Below are 19,010 nucleotides of genomic sequence, written 5' to 3' on the forward strand. Positions count from 1 at the left end.
TCCCCATCCACCCAACTCCCGTGCATCTGGATCCCCCCATGCCTCCTGCCAAGCCAAACCCCCTACACCCAAACCCCCACCCCACCGAGCCTCACCCCCCCTGCACCCAGACCCCCCACCCGTTGAGCTCCTACACTCAAACCCTCATCCTGATGAGCCCAAGTCCCCGTGCACTGGACCATCCCAAAGAGCCCCCTGCATCTGGACCCCACCCCACTGAGCCCCAACCAGCTGCACCTGAACTGCCACCCCACCAAGCCCCACTCCCCCAGCACCTGGACTCTCCCGCTGAGCCCCCAACATCCCAGACCCCCCATGCCAAGTCCCATCCTCCCACACCCAGACCCCCCCCCTTCACCTGGACCCCCTGCAGAGTCCCCTTGCCCCTGCGCCTGGAACTCCCAGAAGAGCCCCTGTGCCGCCAGATTCCCCCTCGGAATCCCCACTGAGCCGCCTGCACCCAGAATGCCCTACACAGAACCCTCTTACCCCACATCTGGATCCCCCCACACTTGGATCCTGCCAGGCTGAGCTTGCCTGCTGACACCTGGTGCACTGGCATGGAAGGGCAGGGCCCCGGAGTGTTTCTGGGGCAGGCCCAGCCATTGCACTGTATCAGAGTCAGGTGCAGCCTCACTGCCAAGTTTGTGTCCCGGGGCAGGGGTGGGCAGGCTGCAGGGTGATCTCCCACCTCCATGCAGCCAGTGGCCCGTGCTCCCCACTGCCATGCTGGAGCCTCCACATTTATTTATTGACAAATAAAATTTTCAGAATTTTGCAGAATTTTAAAATAGCGCGCAGAATTTTTCTTTTTTTGGTGTAGAATTCCCTCAGGAGTAATAATTGGTTAACCAACCGCAAACAAAGATTAACTATTAATGGAATTATGTCAGACTGGAAGGAGATCTCAAGTGGGGTTCCACAGGGATCTATTTTGGGTCTGGCATTGTTTAACATTTTATGAATGACCTGGAAGTCGGAATAAAGAGCACACTGATCAAATCTGCTGATGACACAAAGCTAGGGGAGGCTGCAAATACTTTGGAAGATAGAGCTAAAATTCAAAGGGACCTTGATAAACGCACAAATACAGAATGGGGGATAACTGGCTTGACAGCAGCACTGCTGAGAAGGATCTGGAAGTTTTGGTGGATCACAACCTCAACACCAGTCAACAATGCGATGCTGTTGCAAAAAAAGCAAATGTAATTTTGGGTTGTATTAACAGAGGCATAGGATGCAAATTACAGGAGCTGATAGTACCGCTCTACTCGGGGCTGGTTAGGCCTCAGCTGAAGTACCGTGTCCAATTTTGGTCACCAATGTATAGAAAGGATGTAGAGAAACTGGAAAGGATCCAGAGGTGAGCGACAAAGGTGATCAAAGGGATGGAATGCAAGCCATATGAGCAAAGGGTTCAGATTACAGCATCACAGATTTAGATTAAATCTCAGGAAAAACTTCCTAACTGTAAGAACAATAGGACAACGGAAGGAACTGCCTAAGGAAGTCATGGAAGCTGCTTCACTGGAGGTTTTCAAAAAGAGGTTGGATAGCCATCTGTCTTGGATGGTTTAGACCAGTGATACTCAGACTTCAGTGGTTCAGGAGCCAAATTAGTGATCATTACCCAAAAGAGCCATAGTAGTGTGAATTCATTGTTTCATTTACCATTTTTAGATACATATTACTCTCACAGCAAAATGACCGACCAGGAATTCTAAAATTGGTTAATAACATAGTAAAAGCCTCCTGATTGGTTAATACTTAAACTGCACAGTGTTTTAATATCAGGTGCTGCAAAGGGCCGCAGGAGTCACATTAAAGAACCACTTGCGGCTCCTGAGGTTGAGTCTGAGTATCACTGGTTTAGATACAACAAATCCTGCATCTTGGTAGGGGGTTAGACTACATGACCCTTGCAGTCCCTTCTAACCCTGTGGTTCTATGATTCTATGATATAATTTGGCCTCCAGAATCTCTATTAGATGTGCGGGTCTGTGACATAGATAGGATCCAGCTGACCCAACGGCTCTTGGCTAAACAGCGTTCAACAATAGTTCAGCTGCATCTATTGCTGAAATCTTGTCAGCAGTGAGTAATTTTTATAGTGCACACAAGTTTTCAGAGCCCAGGGTGAGTTTATGGAGCTGGGAGTGAAGGAGAAATAAAAACTAACAAACCTCTACTTGAGAACTGAGAAAGTTTGCTATGAAGAGCAAACAACTAATATGGAACTCCACAGGTTCAGTTTTACAAAGTCACTATTTGGGGGGAGTCACAATTTAAGAGCAATTCATAATTTAATGTGGAAAAGCAGTGTTTAAAATCCAGGCTTTGAGAAGAATTGTGTCATTCCATTTTCTTTTAGATGTATCAGGAATGTCTGTGCTGACCTACATACAGTGAAACCCACATGAAGTCAATGGGCTTGCACTGGATGAAGGAAAGTGCAGAATTTAGTCCATTACTATTGTCTTTTCATAGCTATATGATTGCTTGTAATATAGGCATTGCTGCTTCAAAGTTGTCTCCTCTCAACATGGGCAGATAATTTCCATTAGCATTAACAAAAGTTACATGCATATGTCAGGAAGAGAATAAACCCAAAATGTATAATTGAGTTATTCAATTTTATTCCCCTACTCAGGAGCAGAAAACAAGTTATTTATCATACAGTAACTGTGATTCTTCGAGATGTTACTAAAGCTCCTCTGACAGCCATATAAACATCTATTTAAGACTACTGGAAATACACAATAGTCCCTTTTCATTATTACTAGCACTGATGGGAAAGCAAAAAGTATGCAGTTTGGTTTGTGCTACATTTAATACTCTCTATAGCTTAAAGGAGAGGTTACTTACCTTTCTGTAACCTGAATTCTTCATGTTGTGTGGCCCCTTTCGATATTCTACTATGGGCACGCACGTGTTCCACACAAGCAAGACTTTCTGAAGACCACGCCTGTGCATTTCCTCTCCTCAGGCTGTAGACTGAGAGGGTACATCTATACCTAGCCGCTAGTTCGGCGGCTGGAAATCGAACTTCTGGGTTCGACTTATCGCGTCTTGTCTGGACGAGATAAGTCGAACCCGGAAGTGCTCGCCGTCGACTGCGGTACTCCAGCTAGACGAGAGGAGTAGCGCGGAGTCGACAGGGGAGTCTGCCTGCCGCGTCTGGACCGAGGTAAGTTCGAACTAAGGTACTTCGAACTTCAGCTACGTTATTCACGTAGCTGAAGTTGCGTACCTTAGTTCGAATTGGGGGGTAAGTGTAGACCAAGCCAGAGAATAAGGCAGTGTGAAAGGACTGCCTCTCCAGTTTCCTCTCTACTGCAACTGGCCAGATCTGCAGCAGAGGAGAAGGAGGGTGGGTAGTGGAATATAGATAAGGACCAACACATCTCCAAGAACTCAAGTGACAGAAAGGTAAGTAACCTCTCTTTCTTCAAGCACTGGCCCCTATCTGTATTCCACTGTGGGTGACTGACAAGTAGTCTTCCTTATGGAGGAGGGTGTGATGACCTCAAAGAAGTCAGTGAATGGAAGACTGCTGAGCTCACTGCCGCATCAGCTGCTGAGGTCTGCACTACAATGTAATATTTTGCAAAGCTATGAAATGAACTCCAAGTTGTAACTTTACAAATCTCAGTTAGAGGAACTTCGCTGAGGAAAACCACTGACACCGCCTGAGTCCTGATACCCTATGGAGGAGGGATGCCAGCCACTTCGTAACACAGCAGGATCCAGCCAGAGATACGTTTGGATATTTTCTGCGCCAAAATAGCTTCTCCCTTCATGTGTTCTGTAAAGGATATAATTAGCTTGGGAGACTTTCAAAAGGATTTTGTTCTGCCTGGACAGAACACTAACACTCTTCGCACTTCCAGAGTATGAAGTCTCCTGTCTTTGCTGGTCATGTGAGTTTTGGTGAGAAGACAGGTAGATAGTCAGTCTACTTTAAATGGAATTTTGAGATCACCTTGGTTGTACATGTAGGGTATAGTCATAGGAAAGCCTTCTTATGAAAGACTGGGTCAGCCAGGAGGGCCCTGTAAAGATAAAGCCTTTGTCTGCAGCCATACTGTAAGGCAGAGGTGGGCAAACTACGGCCCGTGGGACCGTCCTGCCTGGCCCTTGAGCTCCCTGCCAGGTAGGCTAGCCCCCAGCCCCTCCCCTGCTGTCCCCCCTCCCCCGCAGCCATGCCGCCACACGGGCAGCGCTCTGGGCGGCGGGGCTGTGAGCTCCTGCTAAGCAGAGCGGCAGCGTGTCTAGCTCCGGCCGGGCGGCGCGGCTGCCAGACATGCTGCTCTGAGCGCCATGGTAATGGGGCCGAGGCCATGGGGTTGGATAAGGGGCGGGAGGTCCCAGGGGGCAGTCAGGGGACAGGGAGCAGGTGGATGGGGCAGTGGTTCTGGGGGCGCGGTGGTGGTCAGGGGACGGGGAACAGGGGGGTTGAATAAGCATGGGAGTCCCGGGGGGCCTGTCAGGGGGCGGGGGTATGGATAGGGGTCAGGGCAGTCAGGGGACTGGGAGCAGGGGGGTTGGATAGGAGGTGGGGTCCCGGGGGGCAGTTAGGGGCAGGGGGTGGTTGGGGCAGGGGGTCCCGGGAGGGGACGGTTATGGGACAAGGAGCAGGGGGGTTGGATGGGCTGGGAGTTCTGAGGGGGGCAGTCAGGGGGCGGGAAGTGGGAGGGGGCGGATTGGGGGTGGGGGCCAGGCTGTTTGGGGAGGCACAGCCTTCCCTACCCGGCCCTTCATACAGTTTTGCAACCCCAATGTGGCCCTCGGGCCAAAAAGTTTGCCCACCCCTGCTGTAAGGCCTAAAGCCTAAGGCCTTTGTCTGCAGCCAGATTAAAAGAGCAGCCAAGCAACAGCCATTAGCTGAGAAGCAGAAAGTCACATCCTCACATTCCATCTAAATTACATTAAAACAGGCTCACATATTAGATGGCTCACATATCATATGCCCCCATAGGTAGAACATATGCTGTATTATCAAATTGTGTGGTTCCCATTCATGGTCCCTTGATAGGAATCTGCTAAGGCTGTCCACAAGCTTGTTGCATTGCTCCAGGAGGTGCACTGCTGACAGAGTGACTGATGCACCAATTCCATAGGTTGACAGCTATTGCGCATAATGGAGTGGATTTTGCATCACTTGGTCTGTTGATATAGATTACTGTTGACTTGTTCAATCGCACTTCTGCATGTCTCACTGCTGTGCATGGGAGGAAGCATTTGCAAGCCCTGCGGACTGCTTGCGGTTCTAGCAGATTTATATGCATTCTGAACTCTTGTGGTGTCCAAGTGTCTTCTGCCACTTGTTCGTCCAGATGGCTGTCCCAGCCTAGGGAGGAGGCATCCGGAATTAATACTTTTTCTGGTGGTGGTGAAGTGAAAGCAATTCCTGTGCAAACCTGGTGGCTGTTTGCCCATCAGTTTACTGAGTCCTGTATTCTCTGAGTGGTGGCTCTTTTTCGATGCAGTCTCTGCTTGGGATGTACATTGTTTTGAGCTAAGTTTTGAGCTAAGGCACAAGGTCGGAGCTTTGCAAACTGTGTTACATAAGTACAGGCTGCCATTGGCCTAAGAGTAAGACAAGTTTGAACCCAGGTCTGTGGACTGGCCTGAAAGCTGCATGACCATTGTTGTCACTGTCTAGCAGGAAAGCTCTGTCTCTGACGGAATTCAGTGTTGCTCCAATGAATTCTTCTGTCTATGTGAGGACTAACAACGATTTCTCTTTGTCTACAGAGATGCCCAGGGACTGATGCAGCTAGAATAGGGGCTCTTGTTGCAGAATGGACCTCTTAGTGAGATCTCCCAGTCAGTAACCATTTGTCAAGGGGCAGAAATATTGAGATTCCCTTGAGGCAAAGGTGGGCTACCACTGACATCATTTCTGTAAACACCCTTGGGGCTGTAGCCAGACTGAAGGGAAGTAGCTTGTACTGTTAATGATAGGAACCTATGGAAACCTGAGAACTTTCCTGTGTGCAAGTGAGGTACATGAAAACAGGTATCCTTCACGTTGTGAATTGTGAACTAGTCTCCTTTGCTTAATGATAAAATTGCTGCTGCCAACGTTACCATTCTAAATCGTGTTGCTGGGATATAGACACTGAGTTGCTGTAGGTTTATGGTTTTTTTCTTTGAATCATGAAGTATTTGTAATAGAATCCTCTTCCTTGGTAAAGGGGAGAACCAGGTTCTATGGCTCCCAGTTGAAGAAGGGAGTTTATCTCCTGTGAGAGTGATCCCTGAAGAGAAATCGGGATGGAGGATGAGGAGGGGAAAGGGAGAGGAATTCTACTGTATATCCTGTTTGGATAATATCAAGAATCCATCTGTTGGATGTAATGCTCTGCCAGTTGTCAAAGAAGTGGGCTAAATGACCCCCAAATCAGAAAAAGTTAGACAAATTTAGCTATAGAGATGATTTGCAGCTCCTTAGGTTCCAGTTGGAAGGAGGAGGCAGAAGGAGTTGTTTGTCTAAGCCTCTGCAGTTGTGTGCACTTCTTTGGGGGCTCATAATGGCTATGATGGAAGAATGGCTCAGGAGTTGATCTTTGTCTGGTGCATAAATCCTGAGGGAGAGGAGAATTGCCCAGGATACCTTTAACGAACGTAGGGACTTGTTCATCCTTTCACTAAAAAGCTAAGTTTCCTCTGAAGGGCAGATCCTCGATTCTGACTTGGCTCTCCTTTGGGAACCCAGATGAGTGAAGCCACGCCACTCTTTTCACAACCACAGCAGTGGCTACTGACCAAGCAGCCATGCCAGCCGCATTGATGGCAGTGATGACTTCACAGTCAGGTTTCCCTCCTAGATGAGTGCTTCAAACTGTCCTCTAAGCTCACGTGGAATCTTGTCTGAAAACTCTGTGAATAAGTTGTAGTTCACAAGGTTGTACTTGGCCAAAAGCACCTGACAGTTTGCTATTGTGAATTGCAGGCTGGTAGCTGAAAAGACCTTTCTGCCAACAGTACAGTCCCTTAGCTTCCTTATCAAGTGGAAAAGATCATACCTGGTGTTGCCTGTTTCTCTCTGATGCTGCTTGGGCAATCAGTGGATTTGGTGCTGGATGACTAAATAAAAATTCTGTCCCTTTGGCTGGGACAAAACATGTCTTCTCTGTCCTTTTAAGGGTGAGAGCACATGTGGCAGGTGTGTGCCACACCATCTTTGCTGGTTCCATGATCACGTCATTAATAGATAGTGCAATTTTACTGAGTCCAATGATCTGAAGGATATCAGAGTTTGTGGGATGCCTCCTGCGCCTCCACCATATCAAGTAGCAAGAGCTATGCTACAAAAGTTACTAACTGTTCTTGTAGTGTAGTTTCTTGATAAGTGTAATTTAGGCTACGTCCTCACTACAGGGGGGGGTCGATTTAAGATACGCAAATTCAGCTACGCGAATAGCGTAGCTGAATTCGACGTATCGCAGCCGACTTACCCCGCTGTAAGGACAGTGGCAAAATCGACCTCCGCGGCTTCCCGTTGACAGCGCTTACTCCCACCTCCGCTGGTGGAGTAAGAGCGTCGATTCGGGGATTGATTGTCGCGTCCCAACGGGACGCGATAATTCGATCCCCGAGAGGTCGATTTCTACCCGCCGATTCAGGCGGGTAGTGTAGACCTAGCCTTAGATGTTAAATGTGTTAAAAGTCCTAGCACAGATGCCCTCAAATTCTGAATATAAGAAACTAGACAGTATATTGACAATATAACTCAATTATTAGTGCTTTTGTACTGGGACAGACTGTGGGATCAAGTCATACACCAAAGCTTGTACTAAAATGGTGATGCTATGTTGCACTACAAGATGTTGCTTAATGTTACAGGCACCATCCTGTGGATAAATTATGAAGGTGGAGATTAAAGATTACAAGACAATCTTCAAAGCAAGAAAGGAACTTATCTGGTGACCTGGCCAACATTCCCCTCTTAGGGATTTGCAGGGGGAGAGGGGTTCTAAAGTTCAAGACTATGTGAACAAATATTAAATGCCTCCATGTGCCTAATCATTCTATATTAAGAGTATTTAAACAATAAAGTTTGAGTATTAAAGACAATGTACAATCAAATTCTATTCTCTAGGGATATCCGGCCTCTGACTCTGTGGCTGAGAAGGGGGCCAAGGGAGTAGAATCAGCTGCTACCTAAGGAGCAGGAAGGGTTTGTAGGGAAAGGATGCACACCCTTTAGGGTAACTGGAGCCCCATTCTTTGTGGGGAAGGGTTGTTCGGTTCCTGCACAGCACCAAGCAATGAAAGAACACAACTGCATTATGGGAGGAGTGAACGGCTACTCAGGCTGGGCTCCTAGGTTCAGAATTTGATAGGATAGAGTACAAGAACTATGTGCATACCTAAACAATTGATTCACTTTTGTTTGTTTGTTTAAAATGTGATTTAAATTCCAAGGATAAACGGTTTTGCATCTTCAGAATATAATTTTCACATAATTAAAACACACACATTCTCATTCAGAAAAATAATTAATAATCAATCTGACATCAGGAATCATAAAATTCAAAAACCAATAGGAGAACACTTCCATCTCTCTGGTCACTCAATAACAGACCTCAAAGTGGCAATTCTTCAACAAAAAAACTTCAAAAACAAACTCCAATGTGAAGCTGCAGAACTGGAATTAATTTGCAAACTAGATACCATCAGTTTAGGCCTGAATAAAGACTGGGAGTGGTTGGGTCATTACAAAACCTAAACTTAATTTCCCCAATACTAATTTCTCCCTACCATTACGCACACCTTCTTGTCAACTGTCTGTAATGGGCCACTCTCTTACCACTTCAAAAGTAATTTTTCTTCCCTTGGTATCCTGCTGTTAATTGATTTATCTCATTAGACTGACCTAACACTTGGTAAAGCACCCACATCCTTTCATGTATTTATATCTGCTCCTGTATTTTTTACTTCATACATCTGATGAAGTGGGTTCTAGCCCACGAAAGCTTATGCCCAAATAAATTTGTTAGTCTCTAAGGGCCACAAGGACTCCTCGTTTTTCTTGTATTCTCTGAATGCTAACAACATACAACATGTTTTACACAATTTGCTTCATTTGCCAAAATGGCTGTTGGACTGTTAGAGTGGAACAAAAATGCTGTTTTTCACAGTCCCAAAATTATAGAAAAACTAATTCCACTAAGCTCTTTGTCATTCGGAAATACAGTACTAATAGAGTACTGACTCCACATTCTCATCACAGAAGCAAGGAAATTATATTTAAATGCAAGCACACACAGGCACAGTAGCTTGACAGAAGTTCTGGAGTTGAAATTTTTCAGTTTCAGTAGTGACACACCTGGATATTTATGCCAAAAACCTCAGTAAGCGGCCTCTGTTTTGAATTATGCTGATAGGAAATGTGGAGATTTTAAGATTCTGCTGAAAGCTTAGTCAGCCTGCTAAAGTCACAAGGCCTAAGCATTTCCAAACTTTCCTTTTCTTTTAAAGTATGAATGAGAATGAAATGTTATACTCACAGTGTTTGGTACGTATGGTAATCCATAAAATTTCTCCTGGGTTTCCTTTAAAATTTCTGTGGTTGACCTCTTTAGAGGATGTTCCCCATGGTAGAGTTGGTCCAAGACAGCATAAAAGACCTAGACAGATAAAACATATATTCAGCTTTGGCTCACAGTCTTGGCATTTGACATGTGGTTAACCAACAAAGACAGAGGCAATAGAATAAACCATGAGAACTTAAAATATGTACATTTCCTGGCTCTTCTATTTTTGGTATAAAATAAAAGGATAAGGGACTGATCCTTGTGCTGAGTGCCCTCAATCCAACTGACAAACAGATGTTGAGGACTTAGTGTCCTGTAAGATTAGTTCCCTGACACTTAAAATGCACTGTCAACCTCTGTAAGCTCATGTATTTTTCTACCTTAAACAAAATTGAAACCAATGCCTAATGTCCCAAAGAAGTCCATCTTTTTGGGGGGAAAGTTTTAAAATACTCTTATTAATAAGAGACTTTCAAAATACCTTCCTTGGGTTCTGAGAGACAGACACAGCACAGCCCAACATGATGTCACTAGGATGCACATGCTGTGTATGGGGCCATAAAGAGTAGAAGATCACAACTGCCGTGAAGAGAGCTAAGCAGTGGACACCAAAAGTGTCTTGAGACGGATGGCAGAAGGAGCCACTGGTGGCACCTCTCAAGTTCCCTCTAGAACTGGTCCAAGGCATAAGAAGAGGTAAGGGAATTAGGAAAGAAGTGCTACTGAAAGAGATCAATATTTTACTGGTGCTTGGAGCAGCATATGTGGGACTTTTATGGGACTCAGGAATTGTATGAGAGGTGCTGAGGGTTTTTCAGGGTTGGAAGTCACAGAGTGAGAAATGGAGTTGCAGCATGTTGATTTGTGAGACTAAATGCTTTGTGGGAGGTTTGTGGGGCAGAGACAACTGTCCAATTCACGATATTCTGCAAAGATTTGGTGGAGACAGACATTAGGCCTAAACCAGGAGTCAGGTTGCAGTAGGATGGACCAACTGTTAGGTGGAGCAGCAGCCACACTAAGCACCCTAGGGACCCATACAGGATTTCTTGTCTGTGGATAAAGTGGCCCAGTGCAAATCCCATGGAAATAAATATATTTAGGAGTTAGGAAGAAATAGTTAACTGCAGCCCCTCCCCAACATCTAAGTGGAGCACCAGGATGTTTCACAGGAAACCATTGTGCTCCTGCTGGAAGGAGATGAATTTGTGATTCAGGAGGTAACATTAATATCTTATCCTTTATCAACACTTGTGTAATACAATACTACTATATTAACTCCTTTACTGCTTTGGGAGCCCTGAGACAATTCAGGAGCTTAACTGTGTACTAGCTCTGTGCTATCATGAAAATCCAAACAGAAATGGCTTTTTACTGAAATATAACGAGATTAAAGTTTTAACAGACATTTGTCACAGCCCTGTTAAAGCTTCCCCTGCTGGACATTCACCAGGCTGCCACGTTTCAGTCTCACATGCCAGACCCATCTGCTTCTAAGCTTCCCTTGGTCTGGGTAGCCTCCGGCACTGTTTCTTTGGCCTCTCTGGAATACATCCCACTGGGCACAGCGTCTATTACCCTTCACAGAAGTGGGAACTCAGGGTCCAACTGCCTTAGGTTCTCAGAACCACCACCACCCCCTGCCAAGGTACACCAGTTGCTTAAGCACACTCTTTCTCATAATTCCAGCCTTGTGAGCACTCTGGTGTACAGTTTAGATGAAACATGTAACACACAGGCATTGCAAAAGGGATTCTAAAACACTTATCCTTTACTTTAAAAAAAACTTATGAGATATACTGATCTACACAAACCAACAGAACTCCTATTTATCATTCCCTTCCTTAATTTCCTCACCACTCAAGTGTTCTTTGTTTGGGATTTAGAATGATAGAATTGTAGGATCGGAGGGAACCTCGAGAGGTCATTTAGTCCAGTCCCCTGCACTCATGGAAAGACTAAGTATTATCTAGACCATCCTTGACAGGTGTTTGTCTAACCTGCTCTTAAAAATCTCCAATGATGGAGATTCCACAACATTCCTCAGCAATTTATTCCAATGCTTAACGACCCTGAGAGTTAGGAAGTTTTTCCTAATGTCCAACCTAAACTGCCCTTGCTGCAACTTAAGCCCATTGCTTCTTGTCCTAAAAAGGGTTAAAAGTAGCCCTGGAGAGGTCTGCGGCAGGGATAGAGAAGTAGAAGCAGCAAAAGTAGGCTGATTGGGGAAGCAGCCACAGCTGTCACTGCGCCCAATCAGGGCCCAGCTGGCCCTGATAACAGGGCTGGAGGGCCAGGAGACAGGGGAGTTTCTCTCCAGCCCTGGAGGGAGAAGGGCTGGCTGCCTGGGAGAAAAGGGTACCTGAACTGGAGCAGTGCTGGGGAATAAGGCAGGAGGAACTGGGGAGCTCCAACCTGGTAAACCTCCAGGCTGCAGGCCTTGTGCAAGGCCTAAAGAAAGGTACTGGGGTTAGGCAGAGGCCGCTGGACCAAACCTCCTTGCCAATGAGGAGTGGCCTTTACAGACTGCAGTTTGCCCCAGTAAGCAGGGGCTAGATGACGACTGGCAGTAGCCACTGAGGCAAGGTGAGCTTAGAGGGTTGGGGGTTCCCCTGGGAGGGGAGACGCAGAGCATGGGGGTACTACTGGGGCAGAATCCTGAAGTAAAGGGCACCAGGGTCCGGGAGGAACACAGGGCCAGCAGCAGGCGAGACACCGGCCTGCAGAGGGTGCTCCAAAGCTGGAATTGAGCTAATTCCCAGGACAACCGACAGGAGGTGCTGCGCAGGTAAGTCATCACATCACTACACCTATCCTCAGAGGTTAAGGGGAGCAATTTTTCTCCCTCTTTGGTGTAATAACCTTTTATGTACTTGAAAACTGTTATGTCCCCTCTCAATCTTCTCTTCTCCAGACTAAACAAACCCAACTTTTTCAATCTTCCCTCAAAGGTCATGTTTTCTAGACCTTGAATCTTCTTTGTTGCTCTTCTCTGGACTTTCTCCAATTTGTCCACAACTTGCCTGAAATGTGGCACCGAGAACTGGACACAATTCTCCAGTTGAGGCCTAATCAACAGAGAGGAATTACTTCTTGTGTCTTCCTTACAACATTCCTGCTAATATATCCCAGAATGATGTTTGTTTTAGTTTTTGTAACAGTGTTACACTGTTGATTCATATTTAGTTGTGATCCACTAGGACCTCCAGATCCCTTTCTGGGAGTACTCCTTCCTAGGCAGTCATTTCCTGTTTTGTATGTATGCATCTGATTGTTCCTCCCTAAGTGGAGTACTTTGCATTTGTCCTTATTGAATTTCATCCTATCACTTCAGACCATTTCTCCAGTTTGTCCAGATCATTTTGTATTTTAATTGTATCTTCCAAAGCACTTGCAACTCCTCCCAGTTTGGTATCATCCACAAACTTTGTAAGTGTACTCTCTATGCTATTGTCTAGATCACTGATGAAGATATTGAACAGAACCAGACTCAGAACCGATACTGTGGGACCCTACTTCATATGCCCTTCCAGTTTGACTGTAAACCACTGATAACTACTCTCTGGGAATGTTTATCCAACCAGTTATGCACTCCACCTTATAGTAGCTCCATCTAGGTTGTATTTCCCTAGTTTGTTTATGAGGTCACGCAAGATGGTATCAAAAGCCTTACTAAAGTCAAGATATACCACATCTACCTCTTCCCCCTTATCCACAAGGCTTGTTACCCTGTCAAAGAAAGCTATTAGGTTGATTTGACATGATTTGTTCTTGACAAATCCATGCTGACTGTTACTTATCACCTTATTATCTTCTAGTTGTCTGCAAACTGATTGCTTAATTACTTGCTCCATTATCTTTCTGGGTACTGAAATTTAGCCATTTAGTCAGAGTACTTCGGGGGTCCAGGATCGCACCCTCCTGAACAGGGCTCCTCCTCCAAATCATGGAGTCTCTCTCGCTCTCTCTCACACAGCTAGCTTCCGTCTCTCTCTCCCCTCACATAATGGCAGGTGAGAGACCCTTTCTTAACCTCTGGGCCCCTCTATTCCCTTTAAAAAAAAAAAAATCTGTACATGAAATAGGGAACTTGGGAGACGGTACTGTGAAAAAGATGAGCGAATCATTCACATCAGCAGTTCTCAACCAGGGGTCCCGTGCCTCCTGGGGGGCTGCGAGCAGGTTTCAGGGGGTCTGCTAAGCAGGGCTGGCGTTAGACTGTATGGGACCCAGGGCAGAAAGCCCAAGCCTGAGCCTGAACCCTGCCATGCGAGGCTGAAACCAAAGCCCGAGCAACTTAGCTTGCTACCCGCTAATGCTGGTCCTGGCTTTTATATGCAGAAAAACAGTTGTTGTGGCACAGGTGGGTCGTGGAGTTTTTATAAGATGCTGGGGGGGGGGGCCTCAGAAGAAAAAAGTTGAGATGATCTGACTAAAATGGAATTGTGTCTTATAGCACGCTCAACTATTTCTTTGAAAGTCTTATGATTGGGTAAAAAAAATCCAAACCCACTGACAGCTTGCGACTTAGCCAGAATTCATTCACTATCATAGATTTGGTTTGGATTATGTCCTATCTAAGTCTTTACGACTAAATGTAAATATTTCCTAAGGATTCTGTTACTTCTGTTTGAATTACTCTCTTCCAAACATATAGCAGCTTATTAAACCTTTCAACTAGATTTCCAAAATGATAAACTCTGGTAAGACGTTCAAAAGCTGCTTTTCCATGGCACACGTGTATGCTCTTGTGGTTAGAGCAGAGAACTGGGTGTCAGGACTTCTGGGATCTATTTCTGGACCCTCTGCTAAAAAACAATGAGGTGGGTTACTTAGAGAATAATGCAGAAATAGAGAGCTGGAGAAATAAGCCACTGAAGCGAGTTACAAGCTTCCCCCTTCCCTGGCACATGTAGAGTGTTAGAAGGAAGTTCTGACCCTTGTAGGGTTATCAGATGTCCCGATTTTATAGGGACAGTCCTGATTTTGGGGTCTTTTTCTCACATAGGCACCTATTACCCCCTACCTCCTGTCCTGATTTTTGACACTTACTATCTGGTCAGCCTAGACCCAGGCCACCAGGAGTGCACAGCGAAAATAAATCCACCCTGGAAATAAACACTACTGACTTTACATAGGTAAGTATTTTCAACTATGAGTCATAGTTAGGTGTGTCTGCCATAGCTATGGGAATGAAAGATATTTCACATTGCCGTGTGATTTGGAGATTGTTGCTGAGGACCCCATTTTTAAGCATTTAGATATGGGTAGATTTCTACTATCGGTGTTTATCTAGAATAGACTTTAAATAAGAGGAAGCAGTGTCTTACTGTAATTATTATAAATTACTACATTAATTAGCTTAAACAGTGCACTTAAAATGTTACTAATTAATTTGGTTCCAATTATTTCTAGCTCCCTGCCTGCTTGTAAAGAGTCATTATGTAATGAGCTATACCTGTGCCAATGAGCTATACCTGTGTTTTGAGCTCTCAAAACTGGAGACTCTCATACAAAACCAACCTTCCACACAAACTTCCACGTGGCTGGACTTTACAAAAATAAGACAAGCCATTTACAACACACACTTTGCTTCTCTACAGAGGAAAAAGGACAGTAAACTATCTAAACTCAGACATGCCACAGGGAGCTACAACAGTGGTACCCTTAACTCACCCAATAATATTGTTAATATATCCAATCACACACTTAGCCCGGCAGAAGAGTCTGTCCTATCTCGGGGACTCTCTTTCTGCCCCACCACCCCCATGCACATGATACAGTTCTGCAGTGATCTGGAAGCCTACTTTCACCGTCTCCAACTCAAGGAATATTATCAACACACCACTGAACAGCACACTGACCCACAGGAATTCTCCTACCAACACTACAAGAAGAAGAATTCTGTGTGGACTCCTCCTGATGGTCGAAATGACAGACTGGACTTCTACACCGAGTGCTTCCGCAGACGTGCACTGACTGAAATTGTGAACAAAACAGCATCACTTGCCCCATAACCTCAGCCGTACAGAACGCAATGCCATCCACAGCCTCAAAAACAACTCTGACATTATAATCAAAGGGGCTGACAAAGGAGGTGCTGTAGTCATCATGAACAGGTCGGATTATGAACAGGAGGCTGCCAGGCAACTCTCCAACACCACATTCTACAGGCCACTATCCTCCGATCCCACTGAGGAGTACCAAAAGAAACTATACCATCTGCTCAACTAACTTCCTGCTATAGCACGGGAACAAATCTACAGAGACATACCCCTAGAGCCCCGACCAGGAGCATTCTGTCTGCTACCCAAGATCCATAAACCTGGAAATCTTGGACGCCCCAGCATCTCAGGCATTGGAACTCTTACAACAGGATTATCTGGCTCTTTGGACTCTCTCCTCAGACCCTATGCTACCAACACTCCTAGCTATCTTTGGGACACCACCGACTTCCAGAGGAAACTACAATGCATTGGTGATCTTCCTAAAAACACCACCCTGGCCACCATGGATGTAGAAGCTCTTTACACCAATATTCCCCACACGAGGATGGACTAGAAGCTGTCATGAACAGTATCCCTGATGAGGCCACGGCACACCTGGTAGCTGAGCTTTGTAACTTTGTCCTCACCCACAACCATTTCAGATTTGGGGACAACTTATACCTTCAAGTCAGCAGCACTGCTATGGATATCCGCATGGCCCCACAGTATGCCAACATTTTTATGGCTGACTTAGAACAACGCTTCCTCAGCTCTCGTCCTCTAGTGCCCCTCCTCTACTTGCACTACATTGATGACATCTTCATCATATGGACCCACGGATAGGAGGCCCTTGAAGAATTCCACCTGGATTTCAACAATTTCCACCCACTTACTGGACACTACAGTGCAAATAAGTGATGGTCACATAAACACCACCCTATACTGGAAACCTACGGACCACTATTCTTACCTACATGCCTCCAGCTTCCATCCAGGACACATCACACAATCCACTGTCTCCAGCCAAGCCCTAAGATACAACCGCATTTGCTCCAATCCCTCAGACAGAGACAAACACCTATAAGATCTTTATCAAGTATTCTTAAAACTACAATACCCACCTGGGGAAGTGAGGAAACACACTGACAGAGTGAGACAGGTACCCAGAAATCACCTACTTCAGGACAGGCCCAACAAGGAAAATAACAGAACACCACTGGTCATCACGGACAGCTCCCAGCTAAAACCTCTCCAGCACATCATCAACGATCTACAACCTATCCTGGAAAACGATCACTCACTCTCACAGACCTTGGGAGGCAGGCCAGTCCTCGCTTAAGACAGCCCCCTAACCTGAAGCAAATACTCACCAGCAACTACACACCACACCACACCACAGAAACACTAACCCAGGAACCAAACCCAGGAACCAATCCCTGTAACAAACCCCGTTGCCAACTCTGTCCCCGTATCTACTCTAGCGACACCATCATAGGACCCAACCACATCAGCCACACCACCAGGGGCTCATTCACCTGCACATCTACTAATGTGATATATGACACCATGTGCCAGCAATGCCCCTCAGCCATGTACATTGGCCAAACCGGACAGTCTCTACGTAAAAGAATAAATGGACACAAATCAAACATCAGGAATGGTAACATACAAAAGCCAGTAGGAGAACACTTCAATCTCCCTGGACATTTAATAACAGATTTAAAAAGTAGCCATCTTTTAACAAAAAAAACTTCAAAAACAGACTTCAAAGAGAAACAGCAGAGCTACAATTCATTTGCAAACTTAACACCATTAATTTGGGCTTGAATAGGGACTGGGAGTGGCTGGCTCACTACAAAAGCAATTTCCCCTCTCTTGGTATTGACATCTCCTCATCCATTATTGGGAGTGGACCACATCCATCCTGACTGAATTGACCTTTTCATCACTGGTTCTCCACTTGTAAGGTAACTCCCTTCTCTTCAGGTGCCAGTATATTTATGCTTGTATCTGTAATTTTCACTCCATGCATCTGAAGAAGTGGGTTTTTACCCACAAAAGCTTATGCCCAAATAAATCTGTTAATCTTTAAGATGCCACTGGACTCCTCGTTGTTTTTGTGGATACAGACTAACACGGCTACCCCTTTGACACTGTGCCAATAAAGTTACTGCAGGCCCAAACTTACAGGAATTTACTCCACATGACAAAAATATGCCTATTGAAAAGATGTGTATTTAAATGTAGAGTACAGAACTCAGGTTTCCTCATCTCTCTCCAGAATCTACTAGAGATCACAGCAGCTGAAATTATTATAGCAAAACTCAAGTTTATGGATGAAAAGGCAATTTAATTTTATTCTCCTTTTTTTAGATACCATAAGAATTAGTAGAAGGTATCTGAAAGTTGTTTTATTTATTTATTTTTTGAATAGGCTAAAACACATCTATGATATTTCCCTACTCTTGGAAAATTCAAAGCATTTTCATTTTCAAAAGGTAAAGTAATGAATGGCATGTATGGCACTTAGCCCTCAAAGAGAAATATGTGCTTTTGCTAAGTTTGATGAAAATGAGTTTGAGTTTTCAGTTATAAAGTTATATCTTTACCAATTTGTGTGCAATGAATGTTGTTATTCAGATATCAATACATATGTAGGAGAACATATCTGGACAACTAAATTAAAATAAATACAAGAGTTTATTCCAATGACTATAACTTCAAATAACTACACAGAAAACAATACACATCTCTACAAAGGAATGTGGGAACTCTGTATTCACCACCATGCACACGTCTCCAGGAACAATTTTTGTGAACGAAATAACTGAAGTGACCGTCAGCCAATCTTTTGATCTGGGATTAGTTTATATGCACCTGCAGGCATTACTGTTAGATTCCCTGAAGATGCATTGAAATAGAAAGTCAAATACTTATGGCAACTCTGGTCCAGGACAAATATAAATTGACTGCTGAAAGGAAATCCTTGGGCTCTATTGCTAGTACAGATATTACTGAACAAAGAATGTCTGTGTTTGAAAGCACATGTCCATCACTTCAGAATTTCAAGTCAATTACTGGTCTGTACCCTGGTGGATTATTCAAAATTAGTGGCTCTCATGAACAGAGTATTTTTTTGAGTATTCATTCATCAGTAGTAAATTTTGCTTTTTCAGAACTGTTGTACAGTTCGGAGCAATTCTGCTTTAATTCTTGTATAATTCCTTCTAGATTGCAAACAATCTCTCTCAGATAGCTCTCAGATTTAGTAGCATAGCACATGTCTGTATATGAAAAAAATTATAAGCAACAATTATGCATTTCAAAATCAGAATTGCCAGGGGCATTTCACTGCTTTCACATTACCAAGGTAAAGCAGCGCTCCCCTCCACATCACTCAGTTCTCACAGAACCCACCATGGCCAGTGACACCCAAAGTTGCAGTGGTTTAACTAAAAGTGTGACTTAAAAACTGACT

The 19,010-nt window shown here is 44.8% G+C and overlaps 1 protein-coding gene across 1 annotated transcript in view; it reads right to left on the reverse strand.

Annotated features, from left to right (window-relative positions):
* Nucleotides 1–19,010, reverse strand: part of LOC112112899 (mitochondrial intermediate peptidase-like) — a 125,226-nt gene that overhangs the window by 34,622 nt on the left and 71,594 nt on the right. Inside the window, exon 15 of the mRNA XM_029911967.1 lies at nt 9,519–9,638. Within this exon, the coding sequence (XP_029767827.1) occupies nt 9,519–9,638 (120 nt within the window). The remainder of the gene's footprint in view (nt 1–9,518; nt 9,639–19,010) is intronic.

This window comes from Terrapene carolina, unplaced genomic scaffold (assembly GCF_002925995.2).
Source record: "Terrapene carolina triunguis isolate 2854851 unplaced genomic scaffold, T_m_triunguis-2.0 Scaffold139, whole genome shotgun sequence".
Classification (NCBI taxonomy): domain Eukaryota; kingdom Metazoa; phylum Chordata; order Testudines; family Emydidae; genus Terrapene; species Terrapene triunguis.